General features: G+C 34.7%; 2 protein-coding genes across 4 annotated transcripts in view; one reads left to right on the top strand and one right to left on the bottom strand.

Annotated features, from left to right (window-relative positions):
* The first annotated feature begins 4,716 nt into the window (after positions 1 to 4,716).
* stk25a (serine/threonine kinase 25a) lies at positions 4,717 to 15,290 on the top strand. Of its 2 annotated transcripts, none has more exons than XM_039691685.2 (11): positions 4,717 to 5,010; positions 6,906 to 7,136; positions 10,322 to 10,378; positions 10,519 to 10,627; positions 10,720 to 10,877; positions 11,063 to 11,248; positions 11,377 to 11,522; positions 11,609 to 11,717; positions 14,494 to 14,565; positions 14,672 to 14,808; positions 15,021 to 15,290. In XM_039691685.2, exons 1-11 carry the CDS (start codon positions 4,981 to 4,983, stop codon positions 15,058 to 15,060), a joined length of 1,275 nt encoding a protein of 424 aa, XP_039547619.2. In that variant the 5' UTR covers positions 4,717 to 4,980; the 3' UTR covers positions 15,061 to 15,290. The 2 variants fall into 2 exon arrangements, with proteins under 2 accessions (XP_039547619.2, XP_039547620.2); XM_039691686.2 differs by having other exon boundaries at positions 14,902 to 15,290.
* Positions 15,291 to 16,325: 1,035 nt separating this feature from the next.
* farp2 (FERM, ARH/RhoGEF and pleckstrin domain protein 2) overlaps positions 16,326 to 18,428 on the bottom strand; it is a 59,808-nt gene continuing 57,705 nt past the window's right edge. For both annotated transcript variants that reach the window (XM_039691517.2, XM_089134129.1), the window contains exon 27: positions 16,326 to 18,428. This exon is cut by the window's right edge and continues 19 nt beyond it. In XM_039691517.2, the coding sequence (XP_039547451.2) occupies positions 18,354 to 18,428 (75 nt within the window). In that variant the 3' untranslated portion in view covers positions 16,326 to 18,353.

The raw sequence follows: 18,428 nt of genomic DNA, 5'->3' as shown, positions 1-18,428 counted from the left end.
AAATGTGCATAGTTTTTGAACAAAAAAGTGTTCAAGTTACTATAGTCCCATGGTCGTTTGATCGAGTTGTTTAACAAGTCTTGACAGCTTTAGCCCTAAACTTGTCAGTTCTGTAATATCATTGGAGCCACCCATTCAGCTGAATCATTGGTTTTCCCAAAGAAACACACATTAAACCCGAAGATCTGCTTTGACATGTCTAGTAATTCCCTGTAAGCAGGAATATGCAAAACACATCAAGTTTCCTTCAAATGTTCAGTGTTGGGCAGAAGCGTCGCTATACAAGACGCTATAGTTTAGTCCCAGCAAGCAATTTTGCATCTAAAAGACGTCTGATAGCCGTCAACGTCTAACAGCCCAGATGTCTAGGCTAAAACAAGGCAAAATTTGGGCTGTCAGTGAAAATCAAATAGACTTAACCATAGCCCATAGACTAGTCATCAATTAGACGGCTATTAAACGACTACATATACATGTAATAGACAACAAAATGATGGCTAAAGGATTCTTTTCACTCAAATATATCCATCCAAATTAAATATAAAGGTTTTATTTAGAAAAAGAACATTAAGAACTTAAAATGTATTTATAAATGTAATAAAAAATTATATATATAAAAAAAAGTGGAACATCAACAACTTAAGATAATAAAATATAAAACTCTGGGAAAATTGGTCATCAGAACAAAATAATTTGCACAAGAAAAGCAGTTGACAGTTTAACCTCATGTGTGCATGGACTTTTGTGTGTGTGTGTGTGTGTAGGGGGGTTAACCCTAAACCTAACCAGGAAGTTTGTATCTTACACATGCACTGTATCATAAGAAGTCAGGGAAGAGCACCCGGCTAACGATAAGCCTAGCTAACGTTACAGGGATATTCCACCATTTGGGGAATTAATCTAATTTTCCACCTCGAGTAAACATTGTTCTTTTACAGTTTAGGAAACCATTGAGCCGAACTCCGGGTCTGGCGGTACCACTTTTACCATAAAAAAGTGGTACACAATGAATGGGCTCTATGCACGGCGGTATTTCCGGTGAAGGATTAAGGATGCTCGATAACTTCCGCCGATCATATAGTCCAATGCAATACCGAGAACTTATATTGAATTTTATACCCCATGGTTATACTAAAGAAACGTTAGTCACAAAAACAGATAAAACAGACACCCCTCGTTGTGTTTATGCTTCTTTTTAAAATTATATTAAATAAACATAACTATATATAAAATTACATCTAAACGTATGTACGTTTCGTTTCAAAGACGGGAGGACAGTAAATATTGAAGACTCTGCCATAATCCCGTTTTCTCCGGTTTTCCTCCGCTTTAATCTACACAACCGGAAATGGACGAGCATCCTTACGTCAAATGCGGAATTTATGCGTGCATATAGCCCATTAAAGATGCTTAATGTAATTCATTGTATGACGACAATACTAGGGGTGGAACAGTACAGATGTCACAGTTCGGTTTAGACATCACGGTTCGGTACGATTTCGATAAAATGGAGTGAAAAGCAAAACAGAAATATATATAGAAGGCATTTTCATAAGTCTTAAGCCTTGTATTTTTTTTTAAATAATTTTATTAATAAAGGCCTATAACCAGTTTATTTATAGTGCACTGATATTATTAATTATTATATGTGGTTTTATGTATTATTATTTTTTTTTATGCAAATTGGTTTGGAACAGTGTTAAAATAAATAATTGAACTGACAAATTCTGCCTGACTATCTGTTTGACTGAAAGTTTTATTTACCACAGATATAAACTGACTTGGAATGAAGTTGGTTCAATATAAAATTTTAAAAAAAAGAGCTTAGATGTATTAACTTTGCCATATTCCTGTGTAGCTTGACATTGCTACAGGTGAGTAGCTTCAATGTAGTGAAGCTGTATACATAAAGGCCTACACACTGTTAACGATTAATGATAATATATTATAATATATAGTTATTACAGTACATAAAAACCATAGTAATATTATAATGCAACTTCAGAATAACCAACCCGATCTCACGGGAATTCGTACGAGGGTAGGAATAACTGCAAATCTAGAAACTGCTAGCTCACTCCAAGTAGCTTACCCTGCAAATGTTGAATAACTGATTTAACAATAAAAAGCTTACTGAAGCACTGTACAGTGAACTTCCTCAAAAACAGGGACACAAAGTTCTGTTCAACACAGGAACATAATGAGTAGAAAGTTGAAGTTTATCTCACTGACAGACAATAATGCAGTTCCTTTTTTTCCTGACCACATTTCCTCTGTCTGTATCCCGATTTAAAACTAACTAAACTAATTCTAAATAGCTTCTGACAGTTTATCAGATTAAAACAACCGCATATAAAGAAGGCCGTACGTTGCTCACATTTATGCAGTGGTGGAATCGGGTTGAATGCAACGAAGAAAGCTGCTTCGTTACTTTTCTTAAGTAAATTTTTCACGTAGGCTATCTGATTCGGTACGTTACTTAATCAATAGTGCATAATTTTTACTTTTACTTTGTTACATTTTGCAGCAATTATTATACTTTCTACTCCACTACATTTCTACAACGTTCTGTAACATTTTTATTACATTTTCTGATCAGTTAGTTTGGTAAGGATTATGGCAAGCCACGAGGTTAAGAAAGAATTACGCCATAAATTAAACGCACAGCCAAACATATTCAGTAGCTTATATCTTAACATATAGTATTTGATTGGTGTCTATATTGAAGCTTGATGTGTATATTGCCTAATTGCAAGCTTGTTCAGAAATGGTGAAAATTGTTCCATCATTATTAAACATCATTATAAGAGTATTAGGTTGAATGAGTAAGAATTAAATGTTATTCATTAGAATATAGACATTAAGAAAAGAAACTGTTATGCAAGTAATTTTACTTTAACACTTTAAGTAGACATTTAAAATTACTTTTTACTTAAGTATGGTTGTCATTGTGGTACTTTTAAGAAATGGTTGTCATTGTACTACTTTTAAGTAAGTCATTTCTCTGGTTAATTGTACTTTTAGGCTACTTAAGTAGGCCTATACTGAGATTCAGTAGGTAGGCTTCTTCCTCCACCACTGCATTTTTGTAACAACAGCAGTTTACATTTCATTTACAGTGAATAATGAGACACTGTGGAGACTAGAAATCGTCGGTTAGTTTTAACACACCACACCTCTAAAGAATAATGCTTATGTTTTCTGCAGAAACCATACATGCTCCTGCATGCCTGTCACATGACCTCCCATCGTCTTTATTCTGTAATAATCAAAATACAGATAGGGTAACTGATCTTCATATATAAAAATACATTTAAATAGATATAAGCTTGCAAATCATCAATTACTCTGATCCCTAAATAAATATATTTATTTTGGCTTGGGGCACTATGTTTGTACAATACTGCCCCCTACAGGGACAAAGAGGAAGCTACATTTAACCACATTTTTTTTTTCTACAATAATGCAGGTGTCAATTTGACTGCCAACAGAATATTAGAAACAAGAACATACAACTTATATGACAACTGAACGAACTAACAATAAATACAAGAAAACTCAGAGTCAGAGAAAACAATTTCATCAATGTGAAATGCCTCCTGTTCGAAAGCAGTTTGGAATCCTAGAAATAAAATATATAGATCTATGGATGTGATGTCTATTGGTTACAAAGGCAAAACACATTAACTATAGATTTTGTCAATTATAGCCGACTATTTAATTGGTCAACACCAAGATTAAAAAAGAAGCATGAAAAATGATGTGAAGCCATGATACAAAATGTATAGGCCTAAAAAAAGCTAAAATTTTAAGACGTCAAACAGAACTAAACAGGTCAAATTGGAATGCTCACTATAAGAAAGATTACAGAATATTGAACAAACCATTGTGACCACTAAGAAAATTCATACAGACTGAGAGAACATAATCTAAAGAAACAGGCCAGTTCAAATTGACGACCAAAGCAAGGCAAAATTAACTGAAAACAGAAACACTCCTCAACCTCATGCCCTTTCCCAACTTGGCAGGTCAGAGCAGAGATTTTCAGTTTTTTTTTTTTTTTTTAAAAACCCACAAATCTTACTGCATGATGGTCTTATCATAAGAAAAGTATGACCGTGTGACAAAAACCTCAGGCCGACAGTAACCTGCACTGTGCACATAATGCTCAGGAATATTTTATAATAGCCTACAATATTTTAATGTTCAAAATAACTGAAATGCCCACACAATGAAGGAAAATCTGAAACCTAGTTATTTTCCCAATTCAAAAGGCTTAATTAAAAGAATTAAGTAGCCTAATGTTTCATTAAAATGATGATGTGAGGGTGTGGTTTAGGGAAAGTGTAGCCTAAAGTTAGCATAGAAAATAGCAATGGTTTGCTCAAAAAGGTCTTCAAGATAATATATGTTTGTCATATTAATAAAGCGACCTCGAATTTAAAAAAAAGTGAGGAAAGAAGTGTCTTAATGTGCAACTGTTGTGGAATAAATTATAAATGTTTAAGCTATAGAAGATTAAAATATAGAAGATTTACAAATGATAGTCACATTGGTAAATTGTGAATCTCTAAGGCCTGGTTTCAGAGACAGGGTTTACGATTAAAATAAATGCCACGTAGCTCAGATTGAGCGAAAAACTACGATTCCCAGCAGTCTTTGGGCTTTAAAAGAGATTATGACGCATGCGCAGAACACAATTCCTCTCTCTTAGTCAAAGTAGTGGGGTTGCAGTGGGAGTCTCCTCTGCAGACCATAAACCGCAAACATTCACTCGAAAGACCGATTGTCTGCGCTTATGGATGGACGAGAATACAGATTATAAACCTTGTAAACCCTACAGCGGCCAGTCTGGTACACGGGGATGATTTAGAGAGGCGTGTATTGGGAACAAGCTGTTCCATTGGTGGGTGACTGTTCAAGAAGGAGAGAAAGAGGAAAAATCTGTGAACCCCGAACTGGAGGTATATCTAGTTGGACATGGCACACCTTCATAACATGCGGAACCAGGTAACCCAAAGAGATGAAGATGACACCTGAATACCTCCTTGCATTAGACATAACAGTTATTTACTGTTCTTTGCGGATGATGATTAACTTTACTATTTATACTATAATATAGTTGGAAGCTTTGTAATTACATTTTTAAATTACATTTAATAATACATTTAATTTTATTTAATAATAAATAAGTTTTATTCTGCATTTATGTGAATACATTACTGTAATGTAAAGTATGTCTAAAGTGCACTAAAGTGTATGTGATGCTTAGAAAGTTTTTTTTTTTTTTTTAGGATACACGTTTACATTTTGGTCAATACAACATTATATTCATTTTTTGTACAACCTGTGATACATTTTTCCAGGATACTTTAATGAATAAAAAGAAGGAAAAAAAAAAGAACACCATTTATTTAAAATAATAGTTCAAAATGTTTGGGCTAATTTCAGTAGACCTATTTCTTTTCCTTTCTTTTTTTAAAATACTTTTATTCAGCAAGGATATGTTAAATTGATAAAAAGTGATACTAAAGATTTATTTTGTTTGGACATATGATTTAAGAAAAGTAAAGTAGACTTGGGGTATCTAATGAAAACTATTTTCATATTTTTAAATATGTAACTAATCATTAAAAGCTAATATCTAACTAATAATTACAATAATAGCTAATATTTAGCTGTCCATATTTTGCACACAACCCTGCTACTACATGATATTCTGAAAAAATTGTAACACCCAAGAAATGAGATCATAATTTTCTTAATTTTACACAAATTGTAGAGTGAACTGCACTTATCAAGCTTTATTATTATTATTATTATTATTTTTTTTTAAGTTACGTAACATAGAGGTTCATCACTAACTACAAACCAACATTTTATCCTAAACTAGCTGGGACCTTCTGAGAAACATCATCATTTTGGCTAAAATTTGGAAACCTATTACATCACAAATTAGTTTTAATGCCCATTTAATTTTTACATTGATTTTAAATTAATTGCAAAGAAAAATAGCTAAATTAAAACTGTATTTAGGTGTCTCATGTGTTGTAACAGGGCTGCTAAAATGGCAAAATCCATGAAAAATTAACATGAAACATATTAGAAAATGTATGTTTTGTACAGATTCAGATGATAATGGATGTCATCTATTTATGATACCAGGTTTATGTTTTGTAGCTATGTGCATGTTTTGTAGGTCAATATGATAATTGCAGTGTTATCATTTGTTATGGTGAGCTCAGAGTATCTTGCCGAAAGAGTGGCACACCCACAGATCATCACACAGGTGTAGTTGGCTAAATAATTAACTTTCTGTTTCTGAGAATTTTTAGAAGCATATCTTGCTGATCTCATATTATGGGGCCCTCAAAGGGTGGACCTACCAAGAATAGTATAAGTTTGTGTTTTTATTGCTCAGTGTTTTAAAAAGGGTAAATATGAGTGTGATGAATGCGGAAATCGGATGTTGAGCTGATACCAAGAGGAGTTTTTATCTCCTGAGTCCTGAACTTTGAGTCTTGTCAAGTGATTGTTGTTTCGATGAAATGGTGTCACTTCCAGATGGATTGTCAGTACAAGCCATCAAATCATCTTTATCCCATACTGAACAAGGAAGCAGAGGCTAGGACTGTTTTCCTAGAAAATGAAAAAAGTGCTTAAAAAACATTATAGCAGTTCCCTCGATAAATTCTCACCATCTCCGGACCTTCAGCAGTGGAGCGATGATTGGGTAGATCTTTCTGCATTTGTTAAAAGGACAACTGTTGCTTGATAAAAGGACAACTTCTAGAGTCCGTCACCTGTGTGAAGAAAATACACTTTGCTGGATCTTGCCATAGATAGCTGGTAAGAATTTTTAAATCAATCTTGTTTAAATACTTTTTTTTATCTCCCTCCTTCAGAATCCGCGTTTGAATCCTGAGGAATACTTCACCAAATTGGAGCGAATTGGTAAAGGCTCTTTTGGAGAGGTCTACAAGGGAATAAACAACCGCACAAAAGAGGTGGTGGCCATTAAGATTATTGACTTGGAAGAGGCAGAGGATGAGATTGAAGACATCCAGCAGGAGATCACAGTTCTCAGCCAGTGTGACAGCCCTTATGTCACCAAATACTACGGATCCTATCTGACGGTTTGTGGAGATGTCCTTCTTTCACTCACGGCTTTTGAAACATCACAGTATAGTTCTGTATTTTTCTGTAGGAATAGTTCACCCAAATGCCACCCTTCAAAAACATATGACTTCCTGGTAACACATTATTTTAGTTAATGCATTAGGTATCACAAACGAACGATAAACAATACATTAAGATGGATTAATGAGTACTATACATGTTAATACTAATACATTTAAAAAAATGTAAGCCATATAAATTAACATTAGTTCCTGTATTATGAACAAACTTGAAAAATTAATGTTCATTATTGGTTCCTAAAACGGTATTGTAGATACAGTGGTGGTCTTGGATAATCTCCTTCAAAGATTAAGAATTTGTAAGCATGTAGTTGCGAGTGCTTGGAGTCGGGAGTCAATCATTTTTATTTGAGATAATACAATGAAACATTCCAAATTGTGCGGACATAAATTTTGGCCGGACTGTCAAACAAAGACATTATGAACCTTCACCTTTTTTATATACTGTATATAGCGTGTTTTACAAAACATATTTCAAACCATGCTTTACAGAGATAACAGGATAATAATGCAACAAAGTTTGTTTCTGCTGTACAGCAGATCTAGAGGACAATATTGTCATAGTCCAGCTTAAGTAATGTCAGTGATCTAAAGAAATCTTCATTACTGTTGTAAAATTAAAGAACATTTATCTATACAACCACTCTGGAGAAAACAGTGATGTCATCGCTCTGGTCAGTTCAGTTGTCATATAATGGTATCAATGCAGGCAGATCAATTATATTGTTGAATATTAAGTGTCCCCAACTAGGGGTTGACCGATTATCGGCCTGGCCGATTATCGGTGCCGATATTAAGCATTTTTATGGTTATCGGTATCATTTTCAAAACCGATTTGCCGATAAAATAATTTTCGTATCATAGACACACGGAAACTCAAAGATTTCCACGGCAACCCGTCAAAATAAAAGTTTGTTTTTTTGACAAAGCCCTAAAAATGTAATTTTTGTTAAACCGTAAATAAATTGAATAAGTTTGATGATTTTAATTAATTAGAAATGCTTTTTGATTACTAAAATTTTATTTAAACATTAAAATAGTCTTACAGAATTAATAGATGTTTACAGAATGGTGCTGGGTGCTCCCTGCACTTTTTTACAAGTTATTATTACTACTATTATTATTATTATTATTAATAGTTCTCAGATTCAAAAATATGTTTCAAATCATTTAAAGAAAGTTTTTGTCAAAACTTAAAGTTTCTTAATTTTTTAAACTTTGTTCTTAATTTTGACATTAATTTACAGTTTTACACCAGATATAGGCTATTATATATATATATATATATATATATATATATATATATATATATAGGTTCAAAATATCGGTTATAGACCCTTTTTGCGCCAACGTCACAGTTACGTCACGGCGCTAGCTGGAGGCAAAACAAAGTGAAAACTGGAGGCGGCCAATACAAAACAGCACAGATTCGGCTACATAATAAGGAGCTTAAATAATTGTTACTATTAACTATTATCTTGTTGTGTTGTTTGGTGCAAGAATTGATGAAAAATGAATATTCTGTATCTGGAACTTTTATTTCTAGAAAACATTCACACATTAAAATCGCACTGTAATGTCACTCTTTCATTGCCGTGGTCTCGGCAGAACTGCGGATCGTACACACAAGTCTTGTACAGGACCATTCAGCACATAGTTGTAGGCATCTAAAGATTTATATGCCCTCAGTTTCTCTTTACGATCGGTTTCTCTATAAGGTAGGTGTAGAAGTCAGGCCACTCAACCGAGGTAGCGTAACGTTATCTTGTCAGATCGTCCATGCATTGAGTGAGCGTGTAGGCGGCTACGGGTCGGCCAATCTGGTTCCGTCCATTAAAAATAACTGAAATGTTCTTTTGGAAATAACAATCGCGCTCCTGGACACTGAGTGACCTTACACATTAAGATAATATCGGATTTTCTCCAGTCATTGTTAAAAAACAAGCTAACAATCCTTGCTAACTAACGTTAGTGAAGAGGCCAGAGGGATCTTTCTGCCTCCACCTAAGCTCCGCCCACAAAAAAAAACGCCACCATGTTTACCAACTGAAAAGGGGTCTATTGGTCTATTTGATCTGTAATAATCGGTATAGCATCAGCCCTGAAAATCATATATCGGTTGACCCCTATCCCCAACTAAGCAAGCCAAACTGTGTCAAGGAACCAAATCTCCATCAGGTGACAGGTCAGAGGTCAAATTGGATTGGAACATTCAGAATAATAAATGCTTTTTTTCCTGTGAGGTTTTTGTTTTTCTATGCATTTATTTTTTGCATTGTCTAATAAAAACTGTAGCTGTAGTTTGCCTTTTTGTTTGTCAAATAATTTTTTGAGATTATTACGGAAATCCAAAAGGGTGAGGGAAAAAAAATATGAGATGCAAGGAAAAATGATATCAGTGCTTTTGCATTCTCTCAACGTTTTTTTGCATTCTCTTGCATTTTATTTCTCATGTATGTATATACAGTATATATATATATATATATATATATATATACAGCTTTCATTCATTTTTATTTCAGTTTCTCATGTATGTATATACAGTACGGTATATATATATATATATATATGAAGAGTTCAGATGCAAAAGCCTCTAAATGCCATTTGAAATTTTCTTCTTTAATGATGATTTTTATCAAACTTGAATATTTAAGTTCAGTAATTTCACTTAAATAACAATTAATAGGTAAATATCATTGCCATTTAAGTGAAATCACTGAACTTAAATATATAAGTTTGATAAAAATCATCATTAAAGAAGAAAATTTCAAATGGCATTTAGAGGCTTTTGCATCTGAACTCTTCATATATATATATATATATATATATATATATATATATACACACATATACATACATACATACATACATACATACATATGAAAAAGGATAACAGAACCCAAACTAAAATCAAAATGAAATTTTTTTGAACATTTTAATTTAGTATAATATCTAAATTAAAATTTGAATTAATAATACAATAGTATATAAATAATACTGAAATAAGTCTCCAACTCCAAAAAGTGCATAAATGTGGTCGTGCTTTGATGAACTATTCCTTTTAGAGAAGGTCAAATATCTGTTGATAAATGGTAATTTAATGGTAATTTTGTGTTTCTCAGGGCTCTAAACTATGGATAATCATGGAATATTTGGGAGGTGGATCGGCGCTGGACCTGGTGAGTTAGTATTTTTTTAACCATGTTAGTCAGTTCTTTACAGTGAGGCACAACATCAGAAAATTACTTCTGGACAAAAAACCCTCAAAGGCACAGGATGTGTCACTATGTTTAACATCCTCTAATGTGTGTCTGGACAGTTGAGGCCGGGACCTCTGGAAGAGGCATATATCGCCACAATCATCAGAGAAATACTGAAAGGACTCGACTACCTCCACTCAGAGAGGAAGATTCACAGAGATATCAAAGGTCAGTATTTCAAACTGGCATCTGTTTGGTTGATTTTAGTCCTATGAAGTGTCCCTATATGCCTGGATAACCCTTCTACTTTTTGGCTACAGCGGCCAATGTGTTACTGTCTGAACATGGAGAAGTCAAACTGGCAGACTTTGGAGTGGCCGGACAGTTAACGGACACACAAATTAAGAGAAACACGTTTGTAGGAACTCCATTTTGGATGGCACCAGAGGTTATCAAACAGTCTGCGTATGACTTCAAGGTACAAGTACTTCCTTGTCTCGTTTGTCATTTAGCTAACAGGTATCATGTTAAAGTCCTCCACGTGAACATCTGTTAACTAGTGAAAACTGCACAATGAAAGCGAGCTCAATGAAATATTCAAAGACAGACAGATGGCACAAGTACTAACCCCCCCCTTTTTTTTTGTTGTCTTCCCTGTTTTAGGCCGACATCTGGTCTTTGGGTATCACAGCCATTGAGCTGGCTAAAGGAGAACCACCAAATTCAGAACTTCACCCCATGAGAGTCTTGTTCCTCATCCCTAAAAGTAACCCACCCACACTGGACGGGTCCTACAGCAGAGCCTTTAAGGACTTTGTTGAATCTTGTCTCAATAAAGAGCCACGATTTGTTAGTAGCTCCCTTTTTCATACCTGTATAATAAAAACAATTGTATTAAGAGATGCATAATATATTTTTTCTATACTACTCATCAGACAGTATTTGAATTTTTGTAATATGATGTTTGCATATGACAGAGACCAACTGCCAAAGAGCTGCTGAAACACAAGTTCATCACCCGCTTCACCAAGAAAACCTCATACCTGGCAGAGCTCATTGATCGATACCGCCGCTGGAAGTCGGAGGGACACGGGGACGAATCCAGCTCTGACGACTCCGACATGTACGTGTCCGGTCCACATTCCTGGATGAGCGTTCGTTCTGCAATATCTGTGTACACTACGTTTACTCTGTTTGTTTTTCACTCAGGGACGGGGAGGGGGATGACAGGGACCAGTGTCCCATGTGGACTTTCCCCACCGTGAGGCCCAGTTCCATTAACAAGTTACAGAGAGACCTCAATCATTTAGACAATAAGGTAAATATGTCTTTTAAAGTCTTTAAGCTGCAACACCAATACAAAAGCTGCATCTATAGACGCCATAAAGGCGGTGTTTAAACAGACTATTTAGTGTCTCAGAGGCAGCATCACAATTATAGGTAATGATAAATCAAACAGAACTAAACTTGCATCAGAGCTGCTTCTGATACTAGGGGTGAAACTGGACAGATCTAGCAATGTTAAATATGACTTGTATGCTGCATTACATATTTGTATAGAATTCAGAATCAGCTCAGAGTCTTCTTTAAAAATGTAGTTTATATGTTTTAGGTACATTTTAGGCAAAGAAATTAAGCGTATTATACTTGATTTTAAACATGTTTAGTTTAAAATCATGTAGCTGATTTTTCCAGCGGCGCTGATTTCGGAGTATATAAAAAAAGTTTAAAAAGTCATGAATCAAACCAACCAGCTACAGGATGAATTACAACATTACAAATTTTGATTTGAAGCGAAAAAAAAAAAATTGAAAATCGAAGAAAATATACAAGGTACAAGACTGTACTTAACGGCCTTTATGAGGGAAAGAGCTACAATCCCATGAGGCACTGCAAATTACAATTTAAAGAGCTCCTATCATAACATTTGAAATGTTCCTATTTTTGTTTTAGGAGTTCCCAAAAACAGTTTAATGTGCATGCAAGGAAAAAAATCACTTTATTTGTCTTATAATATGCATTTTTTACCTGATTTGCTCAACAACACCCAAATGATTCGTTCGACGATTCATTTTCCCTAACACCTCCTTTTGAGTGACGCGAATCTGCGGCGATTGGTCAAATGACCCAGTCAGTTGTTATTGGTAAACCGTAGGCTGAGATTGTCGGCAACGGAACGCCCATAACCAGGATTATAGCTTGTCAAGTGTTGAAAATTGTATATAGTGTTTGAACAAACGTGTCAGAAAAAAAAGTGCACTTTCCACACGGTCCCTTACTCGCGTCTCCATCAAGAGCGAGCTTTCCCGGCGAAACTCACATTGCGGCGGCTTTTGAGGGGCAGTGCTTATTATATAGAGCGAAGTCATATTTGGCTAAGTCGTTTAGGAGGTAATTGCCATTTTCAATGACTGTCTGCTAAATATAAAAAACAAAACTAACTTTACCTCTCTTAGAAGCTGCACGGAGTGTACACAACACACACAACACATACAAAACAATTGTGCATGCTACAGAAAACATAACAGCAAACATTATTAATAATACTTACAGATTGTGATTCGGAGGACGACGAACCTGATCCATATAGACCATTTCACAAGATGTAAACAACACTGGTCCAGAAACACTTCCTGTTTCAGTTTGTAACTGTTTTCTTTATTTCACATGTAAAGAAAACATCTTAAAGATGTTTGTTTAATTTTTTGATTCAGTTTTAAATGTTCTGTTGGTTGTATTTTATGTAGTGTTAAAAAACTGAAACAGGAAGTGCTTCTGTACCAGTGTTGTTTACATCTTGTGAAATGGTCTATACACTGGATACTGAGCCCTCCTTCGGGCACAACCGGCTTGCGAATCCACCTTTGAATTCATTTATGTTTTTGAACGATTCGTCATTAAAATGATGATAACACAAGGTTCGGGCTATACTGTTGTGGTATCGTTGCAAATATGAACTCTAACCACTGATTCTTCACATGCTCGTCCCTGGGCAATGAAAACAAGTGGCTGAACTGTCTTTGCAATGTAGAACACAGCGTCTTCTCAACATGATGCGATTCAGCTGAAATATTTGAATGTGTTCTAGACTTCAAGTTTACACTTCCGTCTGCGCGCGCAGTTGTTGGGAGCGGCCATGATCTACATCATGATGAAACAGCTAATGACTCGTTTCAAAATCAATTCATTTCATAGACTCAGAGTCGACTCTCACTTTTGAAAGACAATAACGTTATATATGGTGCACTTTCAGATATAAATCTTTGCAGGATGTTTTCATTCCCTTAGAGCTATAGTCCACACTACATTTGTTTGCATCTTTTTCATCAACACTTGACGCAACACTAAATAGTCCATTTTATTTCTGTGCTATATATATATATATATATATATATATATATATATATATATATATATATATACATACAAAATATCATTGTTTATTGCTTGTACTGTGATGGACTAACTGGGACTGGTCACAGCACTTACATTGTGTTGCCCTATTTTTGGGTTCAATTGCTTCTATTATTCTCCTCATTTGCAAGTCACTTTGGATAAAAGCATCTTAATGCTTAAATGTAAATGTTCTTTTAACATGATTTTCTTGTAACAATTGGGGATTTCTCTACAGAATCTTGGGTAATGCAATTTTCACCAGGATTCCACTAAAATTACGGATGCATTCAAAATTAAGTTGAAATAATGCAGGCTGATTACTTATAATTATACCATCAATTAAAAACCTCATAGCTCACAGTAGATATGCGTTTTAGATTTAGAAGTTATTGTTCAAAATCAATTTCCCCATGGAGAAAATAAATAGGATTGTGTTATTGCACTCTAGTCTACTAAAGTAGGATTCAACTTTATCCTATTGACACACACTTTATATATATATATATATATATATATAAATAAATATATATATATATATATATATATATATATAAATAATGTTAAATTTAACTAATTTCACATACTATAATATATAAAAAAATAAAGAAGAAAATCTGAAAACTTCAAGTTCAGCTTACCCACATCATTCATTCAAAGTGATCCATCTAGTATCACGGAACTCTTGTTTTTTATAACAGACATCAGACTCTATGAAGAGGCAGCCGAAGTCACCGTCTCTGACAACATTCATCTCACCCATCTTCAGAGAGGTAAAGAAAGTATGTTTATGTCAGCGAGCCCCCATCACGGGTTCACCTGTGCTTTAACGTCGAGTCTCGACACGTGGATTAGCAGACTGGTATGTTCTGAATGCAGCTGAAGGAGAAGCGGCGTGTTAGCGGGAACGGCGTATGTGCCCTGGAAGAGCTGGAAAATGCCTTCAGCCTCGCTGAGGAGTCCAGCCCTGGAATCTCTGACCGTTTACTCAATCACGTCATGGAGAGAGTGTGCAGGTAAACAGACCCTACAATTAACATACAGTCCCAGCCACGTTTCTGTACACACTGGATCTAATTGTATTTGATGTCATTTTCTGCTTATGCCAGTTTTTCAGGTCATGCAGACTCTTTGCTATAAGATTTTGTACTGCACGGTGGCACTTGCATGCAGCACTGAATCATCCGCAAGAGTGAACTTTGAGACTTCCTGTGTCTCAACCCTGCAGGTTCACACTCAACGGAAACAGCATGCCTTCGAAACGATGAGGTCCATCGGACTGCTGGCCAGCTCCACTGAAAGACTATCTTGATGGCTCATGCTCCTGCTGTTCAAGACCACCTGGCTTTCCATCACTGCTTGTATGAGGAGAAGTTTTTACGGTTTCCTTTCTAGAATTTTGAAATGTCTAAATGAAATGTAAAATATGAAATGACAAGTCAAGTTTATGTGCGTTCCATTCAATGACAATGTGCATTTAAATATAAATATAATAGTGTAAGAAGAACACTGCTTGTTACTTACTTTTGCATAAATCACTGGGGGAGATGCAGGAAAGGGCTTAAAGGCATAGTTCACCCCCAAATTTAAATTCTTTAAATTCATTACTTTTTTTTTTTTCTCAATGAAACCTGAGAGATTACCCTCCACAGAAATTCCATTCCACCAAAACTTTGACGCTCCAAAATAATCATAAATATGAGTATAAGATTAATCTATGTGAATCAAACAGTTTTATGGTTAACATTTAATGATTTAATTTAGCGTTTTATTCACATAAACATTGATCAACAAGCATACATCTGTTTGCTTACCATATTTGATGTGCTCTGTTTGTGAGTCGATTTTAAACGTGAAAATACGTGAAAAATAAACCACTTGATACCAAATTAATTGTATTCATCATATAAAGCAGTATTATTTTAGTATTATTTAATATAAATCATAAAAATAAAAGTTCAAAATATGAATAAAATACAATATTTTCAGTTTTCATTAAAGTCTTATTAATTTAGTTGTTTTGTCATTTTTATTAGTTTCTTTTATTTATCTATAACCAATTAATATTTTAATTAAGTTTTAGCTTTAGTAAGTTTAGTACTTAAACTAATTTTATTTCAGTTTATTTGCCAAGGCAAGGCAACATTTCTAACTTTAGTTTCAGTTTGTCATCAAATATTATTTGAATTCAGCTATATTTCAAATAATTAAAAAATATATATATAAAATAGTTTTACTAAATAAATACATTTATGCAACACTGATATAAAGGGATCATGTCTCAAGACTTGGATTCAACAGAAATCTTATGTATAATTTTACAATGTTTATTAACTTTTTGAAGTGTGGAAGTTTTGCTGTAATGTTCTTTCAATGGAGGGATATAAATCTCTCAGGTTTCATTAAAACTATCTTCATTTATGTTTCAGAGATCAACAAAAGTTATCTCACACAGGGTATTTAATGACAGAATTTTTAGGTTATTTTTAGGTGAACAAATGTTTAAATGGGACAAAATGAAAAGAAGAAAATGTTTACTTAGTTCAGTTTTATTTGATATCCCTCGATGTCATAACATGAAACGTACTACATGCGGTGTGTACAGGAGCAACGCCTCGGCAACATGCTACACAAAATAAATAGTTAAGTCAGAGAGTTAAATATTAAAGTCAGAGAGAAGTGAATTCGTAAAAACCCAGTTTAGTGCCTCTCTGAATGAGACAGGAAACTGAGGACTTTGAGTAAACTCCCTTTTCTCGTCTTTAGCAATCCGGGATGGACAAAAAAAATTAAAAAATCCTTTCATTCACCCCTCTTATTGCCAGACACAGAAAACGGGAAAGAAAATGATTCCAGTCCTTGCATAAAATGTACAAATGGGTGAATACCATGAGCCCACAGAGCATTACTGAATTAAGAGGGATTTGAAACACATCAGAAAAGCTGAGCTCAAGTCGAGATGATAGCTGCTTACAGTATATTGAGTACACACAGCAACACTGCTTATTGTGTGGCTGACTAACTTTAGCCAGCCTTTTCAGGCTTACGCAAAAAAAAAAAAAAATGTCAGGTCTTTGGTTGGACCCTGTACAGCATGTTGAACGGACAAAGCCAAAAGCCTTATAAATACAATCAATAATCCAAAAAGAGCAAGAAAAAAGTCTCCCAAATCAGATTTCGTACAGATCTGTCTTCGTAAAGTGAAGCCGATAAGTAAACGTAACACTGTGGAACCCTTCTTCATCATGCTATTAAAATAACAAAACTCAACTGGTCTTGACGATAACATACATATATAGTAAGATATGCCTCGTAAAAAAAACTTGTAAATTAATTATTAATATACTTAAAAGAAAAAAAAAATCACATATACAATATAATAATAATAAAAAAAGGGAACAGGCAGTTTTAGGCTGCTGATACTAACTTAAATTTTAGCATTTAGAGTCTGACTTGTGATTTTGTTTTTAACTTCAGCTTTAACTTCCCCAGAACAATTTCCTCTTCCCTGTGTATAAATGGCATAAAAGTGCAATACTACACTGTGGATGACCCAATTTAAACCTATTATCCATTAATTATCCAAAAATCAAAACTAGTGACATTTGTGAATACATCATTTAAAACATCACATTTAGTTTGGTTAGGAAATGTTTTTTTGGTCAGTCTTCACTTTAGAATAAATAGCTGATTAGTTTTCTTCTCAGATTTAATCTAAATCAATGCTGTGAGATCAAAATCAACCAATCAGAACTTTTAAATCCCCTAAATAATAACAGTCACACAATAATGACCTTCAATACATGCTTTGACCCATGCTGAAAGAGGACAAGCCAATACGCGATGCAATGATACAGCTGCCTCATCGTCAAAATAATATAGTCCTCTCTCCGATTCCTTCCTATACCAACATCACACCCTCAGCCTTTCAAAGGGATCATACAGCTACCTGTAAACATGCTCTCTGACCAACATTACATCAGTGAGACACATTTTATCCTTCATCTCACTTACTGCACCAGCTAGACTTAATACAAACCCTGTTTGTCAACGCTCCCCTCAGTAGTATTCAGTCATGTTGTCCCAGGACAAACAATTGAAATCATTTTTCTGTTCCTGTGGGACAAGATTTCTACTGAATAACCGGCATAAAAAAGTCCGTTCTGACAAGAATATTAAATATTCCGTCCTAAATGACAGATTCATAGCAAAGACCTTAAAAACCTGAATACAGAATCAATTAATCAATATCAAACATAAGTTAATTCAGTCTAATGTGGTTCTAGAAGAGCAAGATGCCCACTTTATGTTACATTAAGGAGAACGCCAGATAAAAAGAAAGAAACGTTAGAGAATTACAGAGCGCAGAAACTTTCCTCCAAGGTCTCAATAATCTGCTCGAACTCCCGAGCATACAGAGAGCGAACAGTCTAGAGTCAAGAAACAAGTTATGATGATGATGATGATGCACCTCTCAGAGCCACAAATCAGATGATGGTGTGTTTGGTCCTGGCAGACAGTGGGCCCAGCCCTCCGCTCCAGGACATCAGTCTTGACACACTCAGCTCCCCCCGTTCATCTCTACTGGGTCTTTGGGTACGAGAAGACTCATGCGTCCCGTGGAGCTCGCTGCACT

The sequence above is a fragment of the Pimephales promelas genome, chromosome 8, assembly GCF_988280905.1.
Source record: "Pimephales promelas chromosome 8, fPimPro1.hap1.1, whole genome shotgun sequence".
In the NCBI taxonomy this organism is placed as follows: domain Eukaryota; kingdom Metazoa; phylum Chordata; class Actinopteri; order Cypriniformes; family Leuciscidae; genus Pimephales; species Pimephales promelas.
The sequence above is the reverse complement of the archived record's forward strand: the minus strand, read 5'-3'. Positions and strand labels throughout refer to the sequence as shown.